The sequence below is a fragment of the Oncorhynchus masou genome, chromosome 29 (assembly GCF_036934945.1).
Source record: "Oncorhynchus masou masou isolate Uvic2021 chromosome 29, UVic_Omas_1.1, whole genome shotgun sequence".
Classification (NCBI taxonomy): Eukaryota; Metazoa; Chordata; class Actinopteri; order Salmoniformes; family Salmonidae; genus Oncorhynchus; species Oncorhynchus masou.
The window spans coordinates 77,806,099-77,827,738 of NC_088240.1; the positions used below are offsets into that span (position 1 = coordinate 77,806,099).

Below are 21,640 nucleotides of genomic sequence, written 5' to 3' on the forward strand. Positions count from 1 at the left end.
AGTAATGTTTTTATTGCTATCCAACTGTACTGTTAGTCCTTCAATTTCCTTTGTTAATATGGACTCTTTTGATCTAAATTGCTTTTGTTTTATAGATGAGTACAGTATTGCATTGCCTCTAAAGGCACATTTAAAAGTGTCCCATACAGTAAAGGGATCTGCTGTAACTATGTTATGTCTGAAGAAGTCATTTATAAATTCTTCTGTCCTAGTTCTAAACAATTTATCATCTAGTAGGCTTTCATTAAATTTCCAATATCCTCGCCCACGTGGAAATTCTGTAAGAGTAATATATATGCCAATTATGTGATGATCCGACCGCATTCTGTCCCCTATCAACACTTTTTAAACTTTTGGTGCCAGAGAGAATGGTATAAGAAAGTAGTCAAGGCGACTAGCTTGATTAAGCCTCCGCCATGTATATCTCACCAGGTCAGGGTATTTAAGTCTCCATCTATCCACTAATTCCAATATATCCATGACATTCATGATTTCCTTAAGTGCCTGAGGGTGATAGTTTGAAGAGTGATTTCCTTTACGGTCAATAGAGTTATTTAAGAACATATTAAAATCTCCCACCATAATAATAGAGTCTAGTGTTGCATGTATAGTTGATCAATTCTTATATATATTTTCAAAGAAGCCTGGATCATAAGGGGCGGCAGGGTAGCCTAGTGGTTAGAGAGATGGACTAGTAACCGGAAGGTTGCGAGTTCAAAGCCCCTGAGCTGACAAGGCACAAATCTGTCGTCCTGCCCCTGAACAGGCAGTTAACCCACTGTTCCCAGGCCGTCATTGAAAATAAGAATTTGTTCTTAACTGACTTGCCTGGTTAAATAAAGATTAAAAAAAAATTGGACCGTATAGGTTAATAAGCCACATCTGTTTATTGTCCAATAACATATTTATAATAATCCATCTACCTTGAGGATCTGTTTGGACAATTTGCACATTTGGATCAAAATTATTTTTGTTGTTTCCTGTTTTAGTTTCTGTCTATAGGCTCGGAGCAACAAAATGGAGTCGTGGTCAGATTTTACGAAAGGAGGGCGGGCGGGGCTTTGTAGAGTAACAATGGTCCAGGATTTTTTCCACCTGGGTAGTGCATTCGATATGCTGATTACATTTAGGGAGTCTTGTTTTCAGATTATCCTTGTTGAAATACCCAGCTACAATGAAAGCAACCTCAGGATATGTGGTTTCCAGTTTACATAGAGTCCAACACCATGTTGTTGTCTCATATTGTTCCTCTTACTTTGGGAAAATGGATTGCTTTTTTATGGTTCCACATAATACAGTATAGCTTAAAAAAACATAAAGGAAAGATTTATGAAATGTTAAAGTAAATGTTATAGTAAATTTTATAGTAAATGGTATAGTGAATGGTGTAGTGAATGTTATAATGAATAGTATAGTGAATGGTATAGTGAATTGCATAGTGAATGTTATAGTGAATGGTGTAGTGAATGTCATAGTGAATGGTATAGTGAATGTCATAGAGAATGGTATAGTGAATGGCATAGTGAATGGTATAGTAAATGTCATAGTAAATGTTATAGTGAATGGTGTAGTGAATGTTATAATGAATGGTATAGTGAATGGTATAGTGCATGTCATAGTGAATGGTATAGTGAATGGTATAGTGAATTGTATAGTGAATGGTGTAGTGAATGTCATAGTGAATGGTATAGTGAATGTCATAGTGAATGTTGTAATGAATGGTATAGTGAATGGTATAGTGAATGTCATAGTGAATGGTATAGTGAATGGTATAGTGAATGTCATAGTGAATGTTATAATGAATGGTATAGTGAATGGTATAGTGAATTGTATAGTGGATGGTATAGTGAATGTCATAGTGAATGGTATAGTGAATGGTATAGTGAATGTCATAGTGAATGGTATAGTGAATGGTATAGTGAATGGTATAGTGAATTGTATAGTGAATGGTATAGTGAATGGTATAGTGAATTGTATAGTGAATGGTATAGTGAATGTCATAGTGAATGGTATAGTGAATGGTATAGTGAATGTCATAGTGAATGGTATAGTTAATGGTATAGTGAATGTTATAGTGAATTGTATAGTGAATGGTATATTGAATGTTATAGTGAATTGTATAGTGAATGGTATAGTGAATGGTATAGTGAATTGTATAGTGAATGGTATAGTGAATGGTATAGTGAATGGTATAGTGAATGTTATAATGAATGTTATAGGGAATGGTGTAGTGAATGTCATAGTGAATGGAATAGTGAATGGTGTAGTGAATGTCATAGTGAATGTCATAGTAAATGTTATAGTGAATGGTATAGTTAATGTTATAATGAATTTTATAGTGAATGGTATAGTGAATGGTATAGTGAATTGTATAGTGAATGGTATAGTGAATGTCATAGTGAATGTTATAGTGAATGGCATAGTGAATGTTATAATGAATGTTATAGTGAATGTTATAGTGAATGATGTAGTGAATGTCATAGTGAATGGTATAGTGAATGGTGTAGTGAATTTCATAGTGAATGTCATAGTGAATGTTATAGCGAATGGTATAGTGAATGGTATAGTGAATGTTATAATGAATGTTATAGTGAATGGTATAGTGAATGTTATAATAAATGTTATAGTGAATGGTGTAGTGAATGGCATAGTGAATGGTATACCGAATGGTGTAGTGAATGGTATACCGAATGGTGTAGTGAATGTTATAGTGAATGTTATAGTGTATGGTATAGTGAATGTTATAATGAATGTTATAGTGAATGGTATAGTGAATGTTATAATGAATGTTATAGTGAATGGTATAGTGAATGGTGTAGTGAATGTCATAGTGAATGGTATAGTGAATGGTGTGGTGAATGTCATAGTGAATGTCATAGTGAATGTTATAGTGAATGGTATAGTGAATGGTATAGTGAATGTTATAATGAATGTTATAGTGAATGGTATAGTGAATGTTATAATGAATGTTATAGTGAATGGTATAGTGAATGGTGTAGTGAATGTCATAGTGAATGGTATAGTGAATGGTGTAGTGAATGTCATAGTGAATGTTGTAATGAATGGTATAGTGAATGGTATAGTGAATGTCATAGTGAATGGTATAGTGAATGGTATAGTGAATGTCATAGTGAATGTTATAATGAATGGTATAGTGAATGGTATAGTGAATTGTATAGTGGATGGTATAGTGAATGTCATAGTGAATGGTATAGTGAATGGTATAGTGAATGTCATAGTGAATGGTATAGTGAATGGTATAGTGAATGGAATAGTGAATTGTATAGTGAATGGTATAGTGAATGGTATAGTGAACTGTATAGTGAATGGTATAGTGAATGTCATAGTGAATGGTATAGTGAATGGTATAGTGAATGTCATAGTGAATGGTATAGTTAATGGTATAGTGAATGTTATAGTGAATTGTATAGTGAATTGTATATTGAATGTTATAGTGAATTGTATAGTGAATGGTATAGTGAATGGTATAGTGAATTGTATAGTGAATGGTATAGTGAATGGTATAGTGAATGTTATAATGAATGTTATAGGGAATGGTGTAGTGAATGTCATAGTGAATGGAATAGTGAATGGTGTAGTGAATGTCATAGTGAATGTCATAGTAAATGTTATAGTGAATGGTATAGTGAATGTTATAGTGAATGGTATAGTGAATGGTATAGTGAATTGTATAGTGAATGGTATAGTGAATGGTATAGTGAATGTTATAATGAATGTTATAGTGAATGTTAAAATGAATGTTATAGTGAATGGTATAGTGAATGGTATAGTGAATGTCATAGTGAATGTTATAGTGAATGGTATAGTGAATGTTATAATGAATGTTATAGTGAATGGTATAGTGAATGGTGTAGTGAATGTCATAGTGAATGGTATAGTGAATGGTGTAGTGAATGTCATAGTGAATGTCATAGTGAATGTTATAGTGAATGGTATAGTGAATGGTATAGTGAATGTTATAATGAATGTTATAGTGAATGGTATAGTGAATGTTATAATAAATGTTATAGTGAATGGTATAGTGAATGGTGTAGTGAATGTCATAGTGAATTGTATACCGAATGGTGTAGTGACTGTCATAGTGAATGTCATAGTGAATGTTATAGTGAATGTTATAGTGTATGGTATAGTGAATGTTATAATGAATGTTATAGTGAATGGTATAGTGAATGTTATAATGAATGTTATAGTGAATGGTATAGTGAATGGTGTAGTGAATGTCATAGTGAATGGTATAGTGAATGGTGTAGTGAATGTCATAATGAATGTCATAGTGAATGTTATAGTGAATGGTATAGTGAATGGTATAGTGAATGTTATAATGAATGTTATAGTGAATGGTATAGTGAATGTTATAATGAATGTTATAGTGAATGGTATAGTGAATGGTGTAGTGAATGTCATAGTGAATGGTATAGTGAATGGTGTAGTGAATGTCATAGTGAATGTCATAGTGAATGTTATAGTGAATGTTATAGTGAATGGTATAGTGAATGTTATAATGAATGTTATAGTGAATGGTATAGTGAATGTTATAATGAATGTTATAGTGAATGGTATAGTGAATGGTGTAGTGAATGTCATAGTGAATGTTATAGTGAATGGTGTAGTGAATGTCATAGTGAATGTCATAGTGAATGTTATAGTGAATGGTATAGTGAATGTTATAATGAATGGTATAGTGAATGTTATAGTGAATGGTATAGTGAATGGTATGGTGAATGGTATAGTGAATGGTATAGTGAATGGTATAGTGAATGTCATAGTGAATGGTATAGTGAATGGTATAGTGAATGGTATAGTGAATGTTATAGTGAATAGTATAGTGAATGTCATAGTGAATGTCATAGTGAATGGTATAGTGAATGGTATAGTGAATTGTATAGTGAATGGTATAGTGAATGGTATAGTGAATGTTATAATGAATGTTATAGGGAATGGTGTAGTGAATGTCATAGTGAATGGAATAGTGAATGGTGTAGTGAATGTCATAGTGAATGTCATAGTAAATGTTATAGTGAATGGTATAGTGAATGTTATAGTGAATGGTATAGTGAATGGTATAGTGAATTGTATAGTGCATGGTATAGTGAATGGTATAGTGAATGTTATAATGAATGTTATAGTGAATGTTAAAATGAATGTTATAGTGAATGGTATAGTGAATGGTGTAGTGAATGTCATAGTGAATGTTATAGTGAATGGTATAGTGAATGTTATAATGAATGTTATAGTGAATGGTATAGTGAATGGTGTAGTGAATGTCATAGTGAATGGTATAGTGAATGGTGTAGTGAATGTCATAGTGAATGTCATAGTGAATGTTATAGTGAATGGTATAGTGAATGGTATAGTGAATGTTATAATGAATGTTATAGTGAATGGTATAGTGAATGTTATAATAAATGTTATAGTGAATGGTATAGTGAATGGTGTAGTGAATGTCATAGTGAATTGTATACCGAATGGTGTAGTGAATGTCATAGTGAATGTCATAGTGAATGTTATAGTGAATGTTATAGTGTATGGTATAGTGAATGTTATAATGAATGTTATAGTGAATGGTATAGTGAATGTTATAATGAATGTTATAGTGAATGGTATAGTGAATGGTGTAGTGAATGTCATAGTGAATGGTATAGTGAATGGTGTAGTGAATGTCATAATGAATGTCATAGTGAATGTTATAGTGAATGGTATAGTGAATGGTATAGTGAATGTTATAATGAATGTTATAGTGAATGGTATAGTGAATGTTATAATGAATGTTATAGTGAATGGTATAGTGAATGGTGTAGTGAATGTCATAGTGAATGGTATAGTGAATGGTGTAGTGAATGTCATAGTGAATGTCATAGTGAATGTTATAGTGAATGTTATAGTGAATGGTATAGTGAATGTTATAATGAATGTTATAGTGAATGGTATAGTGAATGTTATAATGAATGTTATAGTGAATGGTATAGTGAATGGTGTAGTGAATGTCATAGTGAATGTTATAGTGAATGGTGTAGTGAATGTCATAGTGAATGTCATAGTGAATGTTATAGTGAATGGTATAGTGAATGTTATAATGAATGGTATAGTGAATGTTATAGTGAATGGTATAGTGAATGGTATGGTGAATGGTATAGTGAATGGTATAGTGAATGGTATAGTGAATGTCATAGTGAATGGTATAGTGAATGGTATAGTGAATGGTATAGTGAATGTTATAGTGAATAGTATAGTGAATGTCATAGTGAATGTCATAGTGAATGGTATAGTGAATGGTATAGTGAATGTCATAGTGAATGTTAAATTGAATGGTATAGTGAATGGTATAGTGAATGTTATAATGAATGGTATAGTAACTCAACATGGACCTGAGTTTATACTCACTGGTAACTCAACATGGACCTGAATTTATACTCACTGCTAACTCAACATGGACCTCAGAGTTTATACTCACTGGTAACTCAACATGGACCTCAGTGTTTATACTCACTGGTAACTCAATATGGACCTCCGTGTTTATACTCACTGGTAACTCAACATGGACCTCAGAGTTTATACTCACTGGTAACTCAACATGGACCTCAGTGTTTTTACTCACTGGTAACTCAACATGGACCTCAGTGTTTATACTCACTGGTAACTCAACATGGACCTCAGAGTTTATACTCACTGGTAACTCAACATGGACCTGAGTTTATACTCACTGGTAACTCAACATGGACCTCAGTGTTTATACTCACTGGTAACTCAACATGGACCTCAGTGTTTATACTCACTGGTAACTCAACATGGACCTCAGTGTTTTTACTCACTGGTAACTCAACATGGACCTCAGTGTTTATACTCACTGGTAACTCAACATGGACCTCAGTGTTTATACTCACTGGTAACTCAACATGGACCTGAGTTTAAACTCACTGGAAACTCAACATGGACCTCAGAGTTTATACTCACTGGTAACTATTTCGAAAAACAACGCACATAAAATGGGCAATAATGTGTGATTCTGTAGTCTGCAGTATGCTTTGTAATATCTGATGTGGTTCACTGGTGAGTATCTCACAGTGAGTGTGTAAGAAAGAGTGTGTGTGTGTGAGAACGCCCGTGAGTGTGTGTGCATGTATCCAGACGGCTATCTGAGCATGCATTACAGTCGTTAGTCCCAGGCTTAAAAGAGAGACCAGGCAGTGATGCATTATGGTCATAAACCTGGGAGACAGACACACAGTGCAGTATGACAAACACACAGATATAAAACCACTGCTTGATACAGAACAGAAAGACAACACAGTAAAGCAGAGAGGCAAGTAAACATCAGATGGAATGAAACACGTATCAAAGAAAAAGGATGGAAATAGAAAGACGGATTTGGAAGAGGATTTATAATGAATGAGAGGTGAATGGTTGTGAGTTGTCATCGTCATCATCAATTGATATGTTATAATATAATGTTGAAAATGGATCTCTCTCTCGCTCTCTCTCTCTCCATCTCCCTCTCCCTCTGGCTATCCTATTATTCCTGACCACAGCTTAATGGAACAGAAAATTATCCTCCGTTAGAATCGTTTTTGGGAGCAATCGGCACTTCACCAGTTACACACATTATTTACCAACTAATGGGCAACACATACTGAGTCTAGACCTGCATTATTTCTAGCATCCTCCAATGAACTCAGGTCAAATTGAGTTGCAAAAATACTATTTGTGGAATCGTAGGATATGCAGTGTTTTCCCTGCATCTGATCTAATAACATTTGCCAGATCAAAACCAATCTGGTCTGTTTGCTTGTATGAGCTTCCTGTTGCTGTGTTTCTATTTGGGTTGTAACGAACAGAGCCCTTTGTGCATGAGAAAGAGTAAGAAGATAGAGACAGAGAGAGCGGGAGGGATGCAGAGAGTGAAAGAGATAGATAGAGAGATAGATAGAGAGATAGATATAGAGATAGATAGATAGATAGATAGATAGATAGATAGATAGATAGATAGATAGATAGATAGATAGATAGATAGATAGATAGATAGATAGATAGATAGATAGATAGATAGATAGATAGATAGATAGATAGTGGGTGAGATACAGAGAGGGATATATATATAGAGAGAGAGAGAGATAGAGATACAGAGAGAGAGATACAGAGAGAGAGAGAGATACAGAGAGAGAAATATACAGAGATACGGAGAAATACAGAGAGAGGGAGAGAGAGATACAGAGAGAGGGAGAGAGAGAGAGAGATACAGAGAGAGAGAGTGAGAGAGAAAGAGAGAGAGAGAGAGAGAAAGAATGAGAGAGAGAAGGAGAGAGAGAGAGAGAGAGAGAGAGAGAGAGAGAGAGAGAGACGGGCAAAAAATATATCCATGCTCGTGAGTTGAAACTTTGGCAGATGATCATCCATTGTAGATGACAGGGGAAGTTGCAAGAAATGCTACTCTTCATTGCGCTAACACACTGCACCTCACACACACACACACACACACACACACACACACACACACACACACACACACACACACACACACACACACACACACACACACACACACACACACACACACACACACACACACACACACACACACACACACACACACACACAGAGAGTGTGTGGTGTTTTAAGGTGTGATCAGCTCTAGCTAGTTTAGCTCATTTGTCCCTGCGCACCGATGTGGCTGATGTGAGGACGGAGCACCGAGGGATGGGCTGAGTGGCTGAAAAGGAGACAAAGATTAAACTGAGAAAGGACGCTGAGGTGTTTTTGGGGGGTTCAGAGATCAAGCCGAGAGGTTCTAGAACCCTGCAGTGCTTCCTGTGTGTCAATGAAAGAGAGACAGCAGCATCCTCCTCCTTCAACCACGTGTGAGAAAACGAGAGAGAGAAAAGGAGAGAGGTATAGAGGAGAGAGGGAAGGAGAGAGGTATAGAGAGGGAAGGAGGGAGGTATAGAGGAGAGAGGGAAGGAGGGAGGTATAGACATGGAAGGAGGGAGGTATAGAGGAGAGAGGGACGGAGGGCGGTATAGAGAGGGAAGGAGGGAGGTATAGAGGAGAGAGGGAAGGAGGGAGGTATAGAGAGGGAAGGAGAGAGGTATAGAGGAGAGAGGGAAGGAGGAAGGTATAGAGGAGAGAGGTATAGAGGAGAGAGGGAAGGAGGGGGGTATAGAGGAGAGAGGTATAGAGGAGAGAGGCAAGGAGGGAGGTATAGAGGAGAGAGGGAAGGAGGAAGGTATAGAGGAGAGAGGTATAGAGGAGAGAGGGAAGGAGGGGGGTATAGAGGAGAGAGGTATAGAGGAGAGAGGGAAGGAGGGAGGTATAGAGGAGAGAGGGAAGGAGGGAGGTATAGAGGAGAGAGGGAAGGAGGGAGGTATAGAGGAGAGAGGGAAGGATGGAGGTATAGAGGAGAGAGGGAAGGATGGAGGTATAGAGGAGAGAGGGAAGGAGGGAGGTATAGAGGAGAGAGGGAAGGAGGAAGGTATAGAGGAGAGAGGGAAGGAGGGAGGTATAGAGGAGAGAGGGAAGGAGGGAGGTATAGAGGAGAGAGGGAAGGAGGGAGGTATAGAGGAGAGAGGGAAGGATGGAGGTATAGAGGAGAGAGGGAAGGAGGGAGGTATAGAGGAGAGAGGGAAGGAGGGAGGTATAGAGGAGAGAGGGAAGGAGGGAGGTATAGAGGAGAGAGGGAAGGAGGGAGGTATAGAGGAGAGAGGGAAGGAGGGAGGTATAGAGGAGAGAGGGAAGGAGGGAGGTATAGAGGAGAGGGCTGTTAAGCTCTTCACCACAGGCAGGTGTTTCAAATCGTCCCTGGTGCTGCTCTCTGATCAGTACATGATCAATCCACTCCGCCACAGCAGGGATGTGTGTGTGTGTGTGTGTGTGTGTGTGTGTGTGTGTGTGTGTGTGTGTGTGTGTGTGTGTGTGTGTGTGCGTGTGTGTGCGTGTGTGTGTGACTGAAGACAGAGTGTGAGAAAGGGGAAGAGAGTGAACATTAGAGAAGTGGAAATAGAGAGATGGAGAGAAGTGGGGAAAAGAGGATGGGAGGGAAAGAGTTATAACAACTGGTGTGAGAAGTCAATGACATTCAGCTCAGGGTCCTGGGAAGGTACCGACACACATCCACCCTTAAGCCCCAGGCATCAGTGGAGGTCTGACAGGATTGGAAATGTGTTAGTAGCATGATAATACCTCAAACTTCCCTTCTGATCATTCTGATTCATTTTGCTTGCCTTTTGGCCTCCACATGCTTCCCAGCTGAAACAGTTCGGAAGAATTTGTAGATACAGTACCAGTCAAATGTTTGCACACACCTCCACATTCAAGGATTTTTCTTCATGTTTTACTATTTTCTACATTGTAGAATAATAGTGAAGACATCAAAACTATGAAATTACACATATGGAATAATGTAGTAACCAAAAAAGTGTTAACCTGTCTGGGACTGGGGTTCTGCTCGCTAACAGCCAATGAAATTGCAGGGGGCCAAATTCAATCAACAGAAATCTCAGAATTCAATTTTCTCAAACATACAAGTATTAGCACCATCTTAAAGATAAAATTCTCGTTAATCCAACCAAGGTGTCCGATTTCAAAAAAGCTTTTTGGCGAAAGCAGAACATATCATTATGTTAGGTCAGCAACTAGTCACAGAAATTTAGTCACAAAAAGCAGAAATATTGATAAAATGAATCACTAACCTTTGATATTCTTCATCAGATGACACTCGCAGGACAACATGTTACACAATACATGTCTGTTTTGTTTGATCAAGTTCATATTTATATCCAAAAACCTCAGTTTACTTTTGGCTTCACCTCCAAAACATCCCGTGAATTTGCACAAAGCCACATCAAATCAGAGAAATACTCATAATAAACATGAATAAAAGATACAAGTGTTATTCACAGTTTTAAAGATATACTTCTTCTTAATGCAACCGCTGTGTCAGATTTCAAAAAAACTTTATTGAAAAAGCAAAACATGCAATAATCTGAGTACGGCGCTCAGACAACATACACAACCCAAGAATATATCCGCCATGTTGGAGTCAACATAAGTCAGACATTATAAATATTCACTTACGTTTGATGATCTTCATCAGAATGCACTCCCAGGAATCCCCGTTCTACAATAAATGTTTGATTTGTTCCATAAAGTCCATAATTTATGTCCAAATTCCTCCTTTTGTTAGGGCGTTTAGTAAACAAATCGAAACTCACGAGGCGCGGGCAAGTCCAGCGGAAATGTTGGACGAAAATTCAAAAAGATATATTACTGGTCGTAGAAACAAATCAAACGATGTGTAGAATCAATCTTCAGGATGTTTTATCATAAATGTTCAATAATGTCCCAACCGTAGAATTCATTTGTCTGTAGAAAAGCAATGGAACGAGAGGTAACTTTCTCCTGACCGCGCATCACGAGACCGAGGCTGCTGGCAGACCTCTGACTCAATCCCCTCTCATTTGGCCCCCTTCACAGTAAAAGCCTGAAACAACGTTCTAAAGACTGTTGACATCTAGTGGAAGCCTTAGGAAGTGCAAGATTACCCATATCCCACTGTATATTCAATAGGGGCTGAGTTGAAAACCTACAAACCTCAAATTTCCCACTTCCTGGTTGGATTTCTCCTCAGGTTTTTGCCTGCCATATGAGTTCTGTTATACTCACAGACATCATTCAAACAGTTTTAGAAATTTCAGTGTTTCCTATCCAATACTACATAATATGCATATATTAGCATCTGGGACTGAGTAGGAGGCAGTTTACTCTGGGCACGCTTTTCATCCAAACGTGAAAATGCTGCCCCCTATCCATAAGAAGTTTTTAAACAAATTCAAATATATTGTATATTTGAGATTATTTAAAGTAGCTACCCTTTGCCTTGATGACAGCTTTGCACACTATTGGCAATCTCTCAACCAGCTTCATGAGTTAGTCACCTGGAATGCATTTCAATTAACAGGTGTATCTTGTTAAAAGTTAATTTGTGGTATTTCTTCTTAATGCGTTTGAGCCAATCAGTTGTATTGTGACAAGGTAGGGTGGTATATTGAAGATAGCCCTATTTGGTAAAAGCTGACGTCCATATTATGGCAAGAACAGCTGAAATAAGCAAAGACAAATGACAATCAATGTCACGACTTCTGCCGAAGTCGTTGCCTCTCCTTGTTCGGGCGGTGCTCGGCGTTCGACGTCACCGGTCTTCTAGCCATCATTGATCCTTTTTTCATTTTCCATTGGTTTTGTCTTGTCTTCCCACACACCTGTTTTCAATCCCAATCATTACCTGTTGTGTATTTAACCCTCTGTTTCCCCTCATGTCTTTGTCAGAGATTGTTTTATTGTCAGTGTAGTGTGATTGTTGAATAGGTGCGCGTCGGGTCTTCGTACCCATGTTTGTTTGTTATGTACATTTAGTGTTATGGAGCATACTCCGTGGACTTTATTAAAAGACTCCATTTAACACTCCATTTGACTCTCCTGCACCTGACTTCCCTGCCACCTATTACACCTATGCATGACAGAATCTCTGACCAATATATGAAGTCAGCAGGAGAGGACACATTGCCCATGGAGCTGGAGGTACGCGTTATGGAACAAGCGAGGGAGCTTGACGTTATCAGCTCCGTCATGGATCACATTGTCATGAAAATGGATCGCTGGGAGAGACGGGGAGTTTCTCCAGCACCACCACCACCACAACCGGAATCTCCCGTGAACGTTTTTTCCTCTCCGGAACCGAAGATCCATTTATCCCTACCTACGGGATACAACGGAGATACTGACGGCTGCCAGGGTTTCCTCCTTAAACTGAACTTGTATCTAGCCACGGCCTCCCCAGTACCATCTGACCGTGAGAAGAGTTACGCCCTCGTCTCATGCCTCACCTGGAAAGCCCTGGAATGGGCCAGCGCTGTGTGTAGTAGGGAGGATGCGGCGCTGGACCATTTTGAAGAGTTCACCCACCAATTCCGGATAGTATTCGATCACCCACCTGAAGCCAAAACAGCGGGTGAGCATCTCTATCATCTGAGGCAGGAGACGAGGAGTGCACAGGATTTTGCTTTGGAGTTTAGGACCTTGGCTGCCGGCGCTGGATGGAGCGACAGGGCCCTGATCGATCATTACCGTTGTAGTCTACGCGAGGACGTCCGTCGGGAGCTGGCCTGTAGAGACACCACCCTCACCTTCGACCAGCTGGTGGACAAGTCCATCAAGCTGGACAACATGCTGGCTACTCGTGGACGTCGAGATCGGGGTCTGGTTGTTCCATCCTCCCGCACCCTCTCTCCCGAACCTATTTTAATTGGGAGGGATGGTGCGCAGGGAGACCGGAGGGGGTTCCCGCTCGAGCACCATTCAAGGTCGCAGAGAGCACACTGCTGGTCGGTGCCGGGTTGGTTCTTCTGGGAATAGAGAGGGCAGGCAGGGCATTCTGGCGTCACCCCAGGTAAGTAGGCACCATTCTCATCCAGAGCCCTCTGCTGCACTAATGTTTGTCTCTGTCTCTTTTCCTGATTTTTCACTGCATTCCCAGTATAAGGCGCTAGTAGAGTCAGGTGCGGCTGGGAATTTCATTAATAAAAGTCTAGCTCATAGTTTAGGGATCCCTATTGTTCCTGTGAATATGCCTTTCCCTATTCATGCCTTAGAAAGTCGACCATTAGGGTCAGGGTTTATCAGGGAGGTAACCGCACCTTTGTGTATGATAACGCAGGAGGGTCACAAGGAGAAGATTAGTCTTTTCCTTATTGATTCTCCTGCGTATTCTGTGGTGCTAGGCCTACCCTGGTTAGTTTGTCATAACCCCACTGTTTCTTGGCCACAGAGGGCTCTCACGGGGTGGTCGCGAGAATGCTCAGGTAGGTGTTTAGGGGTTTCCGTTGGTTCTACTACGGTGGAAAGTCCAGACCAGGTCTCCACCGTGCGCATTCACCCCGAATATGCCGATTTGGCTCTCGCCTTCTGTAAAAAGAAGGCGACTCAATTACCACCCCATCGATGGGGGGATTGTGCGATAGATCTCCTGGTAGACGCTGCATATCCCAAGAGTCACGTGTATCCCCTGTCGCAAGCGGAGACGGAGGCTATGGAGACATATGTCTCTGAATCCCTGCATCAGGGGTTCATTCAGCCATCCATTTCACCCGTCTCTTCGAGTTTCTGTTTTGTGAAAAAAAAGGATGGCGGTTGGAGCATGATCTATATGTCAAGGCTAAGAAATGCTTGTTTTTCCAACAATCCATCTCCTTCCTAGGGCATTGGATTTCCACTTCAGGAGTGGAGATGGAGAGCGACCGCATTACAGCCATGCGTAATTGGCCGACTCCAACCACGGTAAAGGAGTTGCAGCGTTTTTTGGGGTTTTCCAATTACTACCGGAGCTTTATCCGGGGTTTTGGTCAGGTGGCAGCTCCCATTACCTCACTGCTAAAGGGGGGACCGGTGCGCTTGCAGTGGACGGCTGAGAAGAACAGGGCTTTTGAGCACCTGAAGACTCTGTTTACCTCGGTGCTTGTGCTGGCTCATCCGGATCCCTCTTTGCCATTCATAGTGGAGGTGGACGCATCCGAAGCTGGGATAGGAGCAGTGCTCTCTCAGCTTTCGGGTACACCACTGAAGCTTCGCCCCTGTGCTTTCTTTTCAAAGAAGCTCAGCCCGGCGGAGCGAAACTATGATTTGGGGAACTGGGAGCTGTTAGCTGTCATAGAAGCTTTGAAGGTTTGGAGGCATTGGCTTGAGGGGGCTAAACACCCTTTTCTCATCTGGACTGACCACCGCAATCTGGAGTATATCCGGCAGGCAAAGAGATTGAATCCTCGCCAGGCAAGGTGGGCCATGTTTTTCACTCGTTTTGTGTTTACTCTTTCTTACAGACCAGGCTCCCAGAACGTTAAGGCAGACGCATTGTCTCGGCTGTATGACACAGAGGAGCGGTCCATGGATCCCACTCCCATACTCCCAGCTTCGTGTCTGGTGGCGCCTGTAGTGTGGGACCTGGACGCGGACATTGAGCGGGCGTCACGTGCAGAGCCTTCTCCCCCTGAGTGTCCAGCTGGTCGTCTGTACGTTCCGTCTGCTGTCCGCGGCCGATTGATATATTGGGCTCACACGTCACCCTCCTCTGGTCATCCTGGGATAGGTCGGACGATGCGCTGTCTTGAAGGGAGATACTGGTGGCCCACTTTAGCTAAGGACGTGAGGATTTATGTTTCTTCCTGCTCGGTGTGCGCCCAGTGCAAGGCTCCTAGACACCTGCCCAGAGGTAAGCTACAACCTCTACCCATTCCTCAACGGCCGTGGTCTCACCTGTCGGTGGATTTTTTGACTGATCTTCCACCTTCACAGGGTTACACCACGATCCTGGTCGTTGTGGATCGGTTTTCAAAGTCCTGTCGTCTCCTCCCTTTGCCCGGTCTCCCTACGGCCTTACAAACTGCAGAGGCCCTGTTTACACACGTTTTCCGGCACTATGGGGTGCCTGAGGATATAGTGTCTGATCGGGGTCCCCAGTTCACATCAAGGGTCTGGAAGGCGTTCATGGAGCGTCTGGGGATCTCGGTTAGTTTTACCTCAGGTTTTCACCCCGAGAGTAATGGGCAGGTGGAGAGAGTTAACCAGGATGTGGGTAGGTTTCTGCGGTCTTATTGCCAGGATCGGCCGGGGGAGTGGGCGAAGTTCATGCCAAGGGCAGAGATGGCTCAGAACTCGCTACGTCACTCCTCCACTAACCTTACTCCTTTTCAATGTGTATTAGGGTATCAGCCGGTTCTGGCTCCTTGGCATCAGAGCCAGACCGAGGCCCCTGCGGTGGACAATTGGTTTCGGCACGCTGAGGAGACCTGGGAGGCAGCCCACGTCCACCTTCAGCGTGCCATAAGGCGCCAGAAAATTGGCGCAGACTGTCGCCGCAGTGAGGCCCCAGTGTTCGCACCAGGGGACAGGGTCTGGCTCTCGACCCGAAACCTGCCCCTTTGCCTGCTCTGCCGGAAGCTGGGTCCGCGGTTTGTGGGGCCATTTAAAGTCCTGAGGAGAGTGAACGAGGTATGTTATAGGTTACAACTACCCACTCATTACCGTATTAACCCCTCGTTCCATGTGTCTCTCCTCAGGCCGGTGGTGGCTGGCCCGCTCCAGGAGGCTGAAGTGCGTAATGTTCCTCCGCCTCCTCTAGACATTGAGGGGGTTCCGGCGTACTCTGTTCGATCCATTTTGGATTCGAGACGTCGGGCGAGGGGCCTTCAGTACCTCGTGGACTGGGAGGGGTACGGGCCAGAGGAGAGATGCTGGGTTCCGGTGGAGGACGTGTTAGATCCTTCCATGTTATCAGAATTCCACCGTCTCCATCCGGATCGCCCTGCACCTCGCCCTCCGGGTCGTCCCCGAGGCCGGTGTCGAGGCGCAGCTGGAGCCACTCGTCAGGGGGGGGGGGGGAGTACTGTCACGACTTCTGCCGAAGTAGTTGCCTCTCCTTGTTCAGGCGGTGCTCGGCGTTCGACGTCACCGGTCTTCTAGCCATCATTGATCCTTTTCTCATTTTCTATTGGTTTTGTCTTGTCTTCCCACACACCTGTTTTCAATCCCATTCATTACCTGTTGTGTATTTAACCCTCTGTTTCCCCTCATGTCTTTGTCAGAGATTGTTTTATTGTCAGTGTAGTGTGATTGTTGAATAGGTGCGCGTCGGGTCTTCGTACCCATGTTTGTTTGTTATGTACATTTAGTGTTATGGAGCATACTCCGTGGACTTTATTAAAAGACTCCATTTTACACTCCATTTGACTCTCCTGCGCCTGACTTCCCTGCCACCTATTACACCTTTGCATGACAATCGATCATTATGTTAAGACACGAAAATCAGTCAATCCTCAGCAAAAACATCCAAATTAATGACAGATTTCTTGATTTGTCTTAGACTAATTCTGACTGGCTACGGCGTCTCAAAATTAACAAACAGAACTATTGCTGCTTCTTCTGCTTTTTCAAGCGAGTGTCTTTTAAGGGAGTGTGGGAGCACAATCATTCGGTTCTAGGCCCCAGCCGAACTGAAGCCTTTACACCTATCCAATCCTCAGGGATCTACGCAGGTGTCAACATGGTAGAGCAGAGTTCCCCAAACTGGGTCCCTAGGACCCCAAAGGGGGCACGTTTAGTGTTTGCCCTAGCACTCCACAGCTGATTCAAATAATCAACTAATCATCAAGTTTTTATCATTTGAATCAGCTGTGTTAGTGCAAAAAACAAAATGTGCCCCCCTTGGGGTCCAGAGGACCGAGTTTGGGAAACACTGGGGTAGAGGGTAGGGGGTAGTGGTAAGTTGGGGTTGGGTATGTCAAGCTCAAACTCAAACTCCTAGTTCAGGTACTGGGTACAAATTACCTTTTGGTACAGATCTAGGATCAGCTACACCAGGGATGGACAACTTTGATAGGGGTGGGGGGCCGCAAAAAATCTGATCTCATCATGAGGGTCCGCTCCTGAGTGGCGCAGTGGTCTAAGACACTGCATCTCAGTGCAAGAGGCGTCACTGCAGTACCTGGTTCGAATTCAGGCTGCATCACATCCGGCCGTGATTGGGATACCCATAGGGCTGTGCACAATTGGCCCAGCGTCGTCCGGGTTTGGCCGGGGTAGGCCGTCATTGTAAATAAGAAGTTGTTCTTAACTGACTTGCCTAGTTAAGTAAAAAATGTAAATCCTCACCGGACTACATATCCATAACCACACTGTCATGTTCTGACCTTTATTCCTTTATACCTTTCCTATGTTTTGTCATTATTTAGTATGGTCAGGGCGTGAGTTGGGGTGGGCAGTCTATGTTTGTTTTTCTATGATTTGGGTATTTCTATGTTTCGGCCTAGTATGGTTCTCAATCAGAGGCAGGTGTCATTAGTTGTCTCTGATTGAGAATCATACTTAGGTAGCCTGGGTTTCACTCTGTGTTTGTGGGTGATTGTTCCTGTCTCTGTGTTTGCACCAGATAGGGCTGTTTAGGTTTTCTCACGTTTATTGTTTTTGTTAGTCTATTAATGTATAGTTTTTTCTTTATTAAAGAACCATGAATAGAAACCACGATGGATTTTGGTCCGCCTCTCCTTTGACTCAAGAAAACCGTTACAGAATCACCCACCACAACAGGACCAAGCGGCGTGGTGACAGGCAGCGGCAGCAGGAGCAGCGAAAAGAGGAATGGACATGGGAGGACATTTTGGACGGCAAGAATATGGACTATACTACTTGGGAGGAAATAGACAGGTGGGCGGTCGACCCAGGAAGAGTGCCGGAGCCCGCCTGGGATTCGCTGGAGCAGTGCGAAGAGGGGTATAGGAGAATGGAGTTGGAGAGACAAGCACGGCGTCGCGGTAGGAAGCCCGAGAGTCAGCCCCAAAAGGAAGTGTGGCGAAGCCAGGTAGGAGACCTGCGCCAACGTCCTGTGCTTACCGGGGGGCGAGAGAGACTGGGCAGGCACCGTGTTTTGCGGTGGAGCGCACGGTGTTCCCAGTGCGGGTGCATAGCCCGGTGTGGTACATACCAGCTCCGCGTATCGGCCGGGCTAGAGTGAGCATCGAGCCAAGTGCCATGAAGCCGGCTCTACGCAGAGCTGGTATGCGTCTCCTTGGGCCGGCTTACATGGCACCAGTCTTGCGCACGGTGTCCCCGGTTTGCCTGCATAGCCCAGTGCGGGCTATTCCACCTCGCCGCACTGGCAGGGCGACCGGGAGCATTCAACCGGGTAAGGTTGGGCAGGCTCGGTGCTCAAGAGCTCCAGTGCGCCTGCACGGTCCGGTCTATCCGGTACCACCTCCATGCACCAGCCCTCCGGTGGCAGCCCCCCGCACCAGGCTGTCTCTCTGTCTCATCCCTACAGGTGCTCCCGCCTGTCCAGTGCTACCGGAGCCTTCCTCCTCTCCAGCGCTGCCGGAGTCTCCTGCCTGTTCGACGCTGCCAGAGCTCCCGCCCCTCAGTCTAGAGGCGCTAGAGCACCTCATTCCAGAGGCGCCTGAGCTACTCAGTCCAGAGCTGCCAGAGTCTTCCTCTCCAGCGTTGCCGGAGCTTCCCGTCTGCCCAGCACCATCAGAGTCGCCAGTCTGCCCAGCGCCATCAGAGTCGCCAGTCTGCCCAGCGCCATCAGAGTCGCCAGTCTGCCCAGCGCCATCAGAGTCGCCAGTCTGCCCAGCGCCATCAGAGTCGCCAGTCTGCCCAGCGCCATCAGAGTCGCCAGTCTGCCCAGTCGCCGGTCTGAGTCGCCAGCGTCCCAGCGCCGCCTGAGTCGCCGGCCTGAGTCGCCGGTCCGCCCGGCGCCGCCTGAGTCGCCGGTCCGCCCGGCGCCAGCCTGAGTCGCCGGTCCGCCCGGCGCCAGCCTGAGTCGCCCGGTCCGCCCGGCGCCGCCTGAGTCGCCGGTCCGCCCGGCGTCGCCTGAGTCGCCCCGGGTCCGCCCGGCGCCGCCTGAGTCGCCGGTCCGCCCGGCGCCGCCTGAGTCGCCGGGCGCCGCCTGAGTCGCCCGGTCCGCCCGGCGCCGCCTGAGTCGCCGGTCCGCCCGGCGCCGCCAGTGCCGCCGGTCCGCAAGGGGCCGCCAGTGCCGCCGGTCCTCCAGGGGCCGCCAGTGCCGCCGGTCAGCCAGGGGCCGCCAGTGCCGCCGGTCAGCCAGGGGCCGCCAGAGCCCCTCAGCCCAGAGCTTCCGCCCCTCTGTCCAGAGCTTCCGCCCCTCTGTCCAGAGCTTCCGCCCCTCTGTCCAGAGCTTCCGCCCCTCGGTCCAGAGCTTCCGCCCCTCTGCCCAGAGCTTCCGCCCCTCTGCCCAGAGCTTCCGCCCCTCTGCCCAGAGCTTCCGCCCCTCTGCCCAGAGCTTCCGCCCCTCGGTCCAGAGCTTCCGCCCCTCGGTCCCGAGCTTCCGCCCCTCGGTCCCGAGCTTCCGCCCCTCGGTCCCGAACTGCCCCTCAGTCCTGTGGGGTCATTCAGTAGGGTCACCGTGGTTAGGAGGCCACGGAAGTGGACAAGAAGGCGGAATAAGACGTTGGTGAAGTGGGGTCCGCGTCCTGCGCCAGAGCCGCCACCGCGGACAGACGCCCACCCAGACCCTCCCCTATAGGTTAAGGTTTTGCGGCCGGAGTCCGCACCTTTGGGGGGGGGGTGTACTGTCACGTTCTGACCTTTATTTCCTTTGTTTTGTCATTATTTAGTATGGTCAGGGTGTGAGTTGGGGTGGGCAGTCTATGTTTGATTTTCTATGATTTGGGTATTTCTATGTTTCGGCCTAGTATGGTTCTCAATCAGAGGCAGGTGTCATTAGTTGTCTCTGATTGAGAATCATACTTAGGTAGCCTGGGTTTCACTCTGTGTTTGTGGGTGATTGTTCCTGTCTCTGTGTTTGCACCAGATAGGGCTGTTTACTATATTCATGTATAGTTTTTCTTTATTAAAGAACCATGAAACGAAACCATGCTGCATTTTGGTCCGCCTCTCCTTCGACTCAAGAAAACCGTTACACACACATACAGGCCCCAGCCTTTTGGGGGCCTAAGCAACATTTTGTTGCCATAGGGTGCAGAGAAATGTTTGCAGTTTTTAAGCTAATTTGTTGCACTTCTACACATTTTGCCCTGCCTTATGCCATGTTAATATGCTATCTGAGTGAGAGTGACTTACAAAGTCAATTGGGGAGCCCGTAATTCGACCATGATTACTACAAGTTTAGATAGCCGGCTAGACTAACTTACTAATGTAAAAAATGTTAGCTGACATGGCTAATTGAGTGACTATCAGTGACTGACATAACAAGAGAAAAACCATAACAAGAGAAAAACTGCTGATGCACAACCAAATTTGTGGAAAACTGTTTAACGGACTCTTGATCCGTATATGGGCGTCTTCCTCCTCTTCCTGCCTGTTGGCCAATCTTATTAGAGCATGAAGTCATTACAGCATGTACACAGAAGCACCAGAATGCAATTAGCCATTAGCCAATCAAATAGACAAAGCAGGTCTAATTAGCAGATAGAAAGCTCACGGGGACGAGCATGCCTGTAATAACACGCCTTTAAAACCCCATCACCGTTGTCAGATAATATTCTGTGTCAGGTTGTGTGGGGACGAGATCGCTTCCTATGCGTCAACGAGCAGGGTATTCCCACTGTGGTACTAGGAATAACGAGGAGGCCTTAAACCAGGGTTGGGGTCGACTCCATTTAGACTCAGCTAATTCAGGGAGGGACTTGAAAGTCCAATTGAAGAATAACCGCCACTTTTGGATCCGCCTCCTGAAATGGAATGGAATATAGCCATAGAGAGTTTTGTAATGGTCTATGACAGCATCTATAAGCTGCTATGAATAGGGTTATAATGCAAAATAAGGCTTTATATGTATTTCAAGTGATTAGGAAATAAAATATTTTGTCTGAGTGTAATGTTTGGCACAGTTGAGTCCAATTGGGGATGACAGCAGTAGGGCTTGGTTGAGTGTAGTTGGGTTGAGAGTTGAGGCAGTGTGTGTGATGTGTGACTGTAGTTGGGTTGAGAGTTGAGGCAGGGTGTGATGTGTGACTGTAGTTGGGTTGAGAGTTGAGGCAGGGTGTGTGATGTGTGACTGTAGTTGGGTTGAGAGTTGAGGCAGGGTGTGATGTGTGACTGTAGTTGGGTT

At 44.3% G+C, this 21,640-nt stretch overlaps 1 protein-coding gene across 1 annotated transcript; it reads right to left on the reverse strand.

The window, feature by feature from the left end:
• Positions 1-2,071: 2,071 nt before the first annotated feature.
• On the reverse strand, positions 2,072-2,980 carry LOC135521324 (dynein heavy chain-like; the record flags this gene model as incomplete). The annotated part of the gene is made up of 1 exon (XM_064947240.1): positions 2,072-2,980. A coding segment is annotated over one exon (909 nt), but the record flags the coding sequence as incomplete, so codon positions are not given.
• Between the last annotated feature and the right edge of the window lie 18,660 nt (positions 2,981-21,640).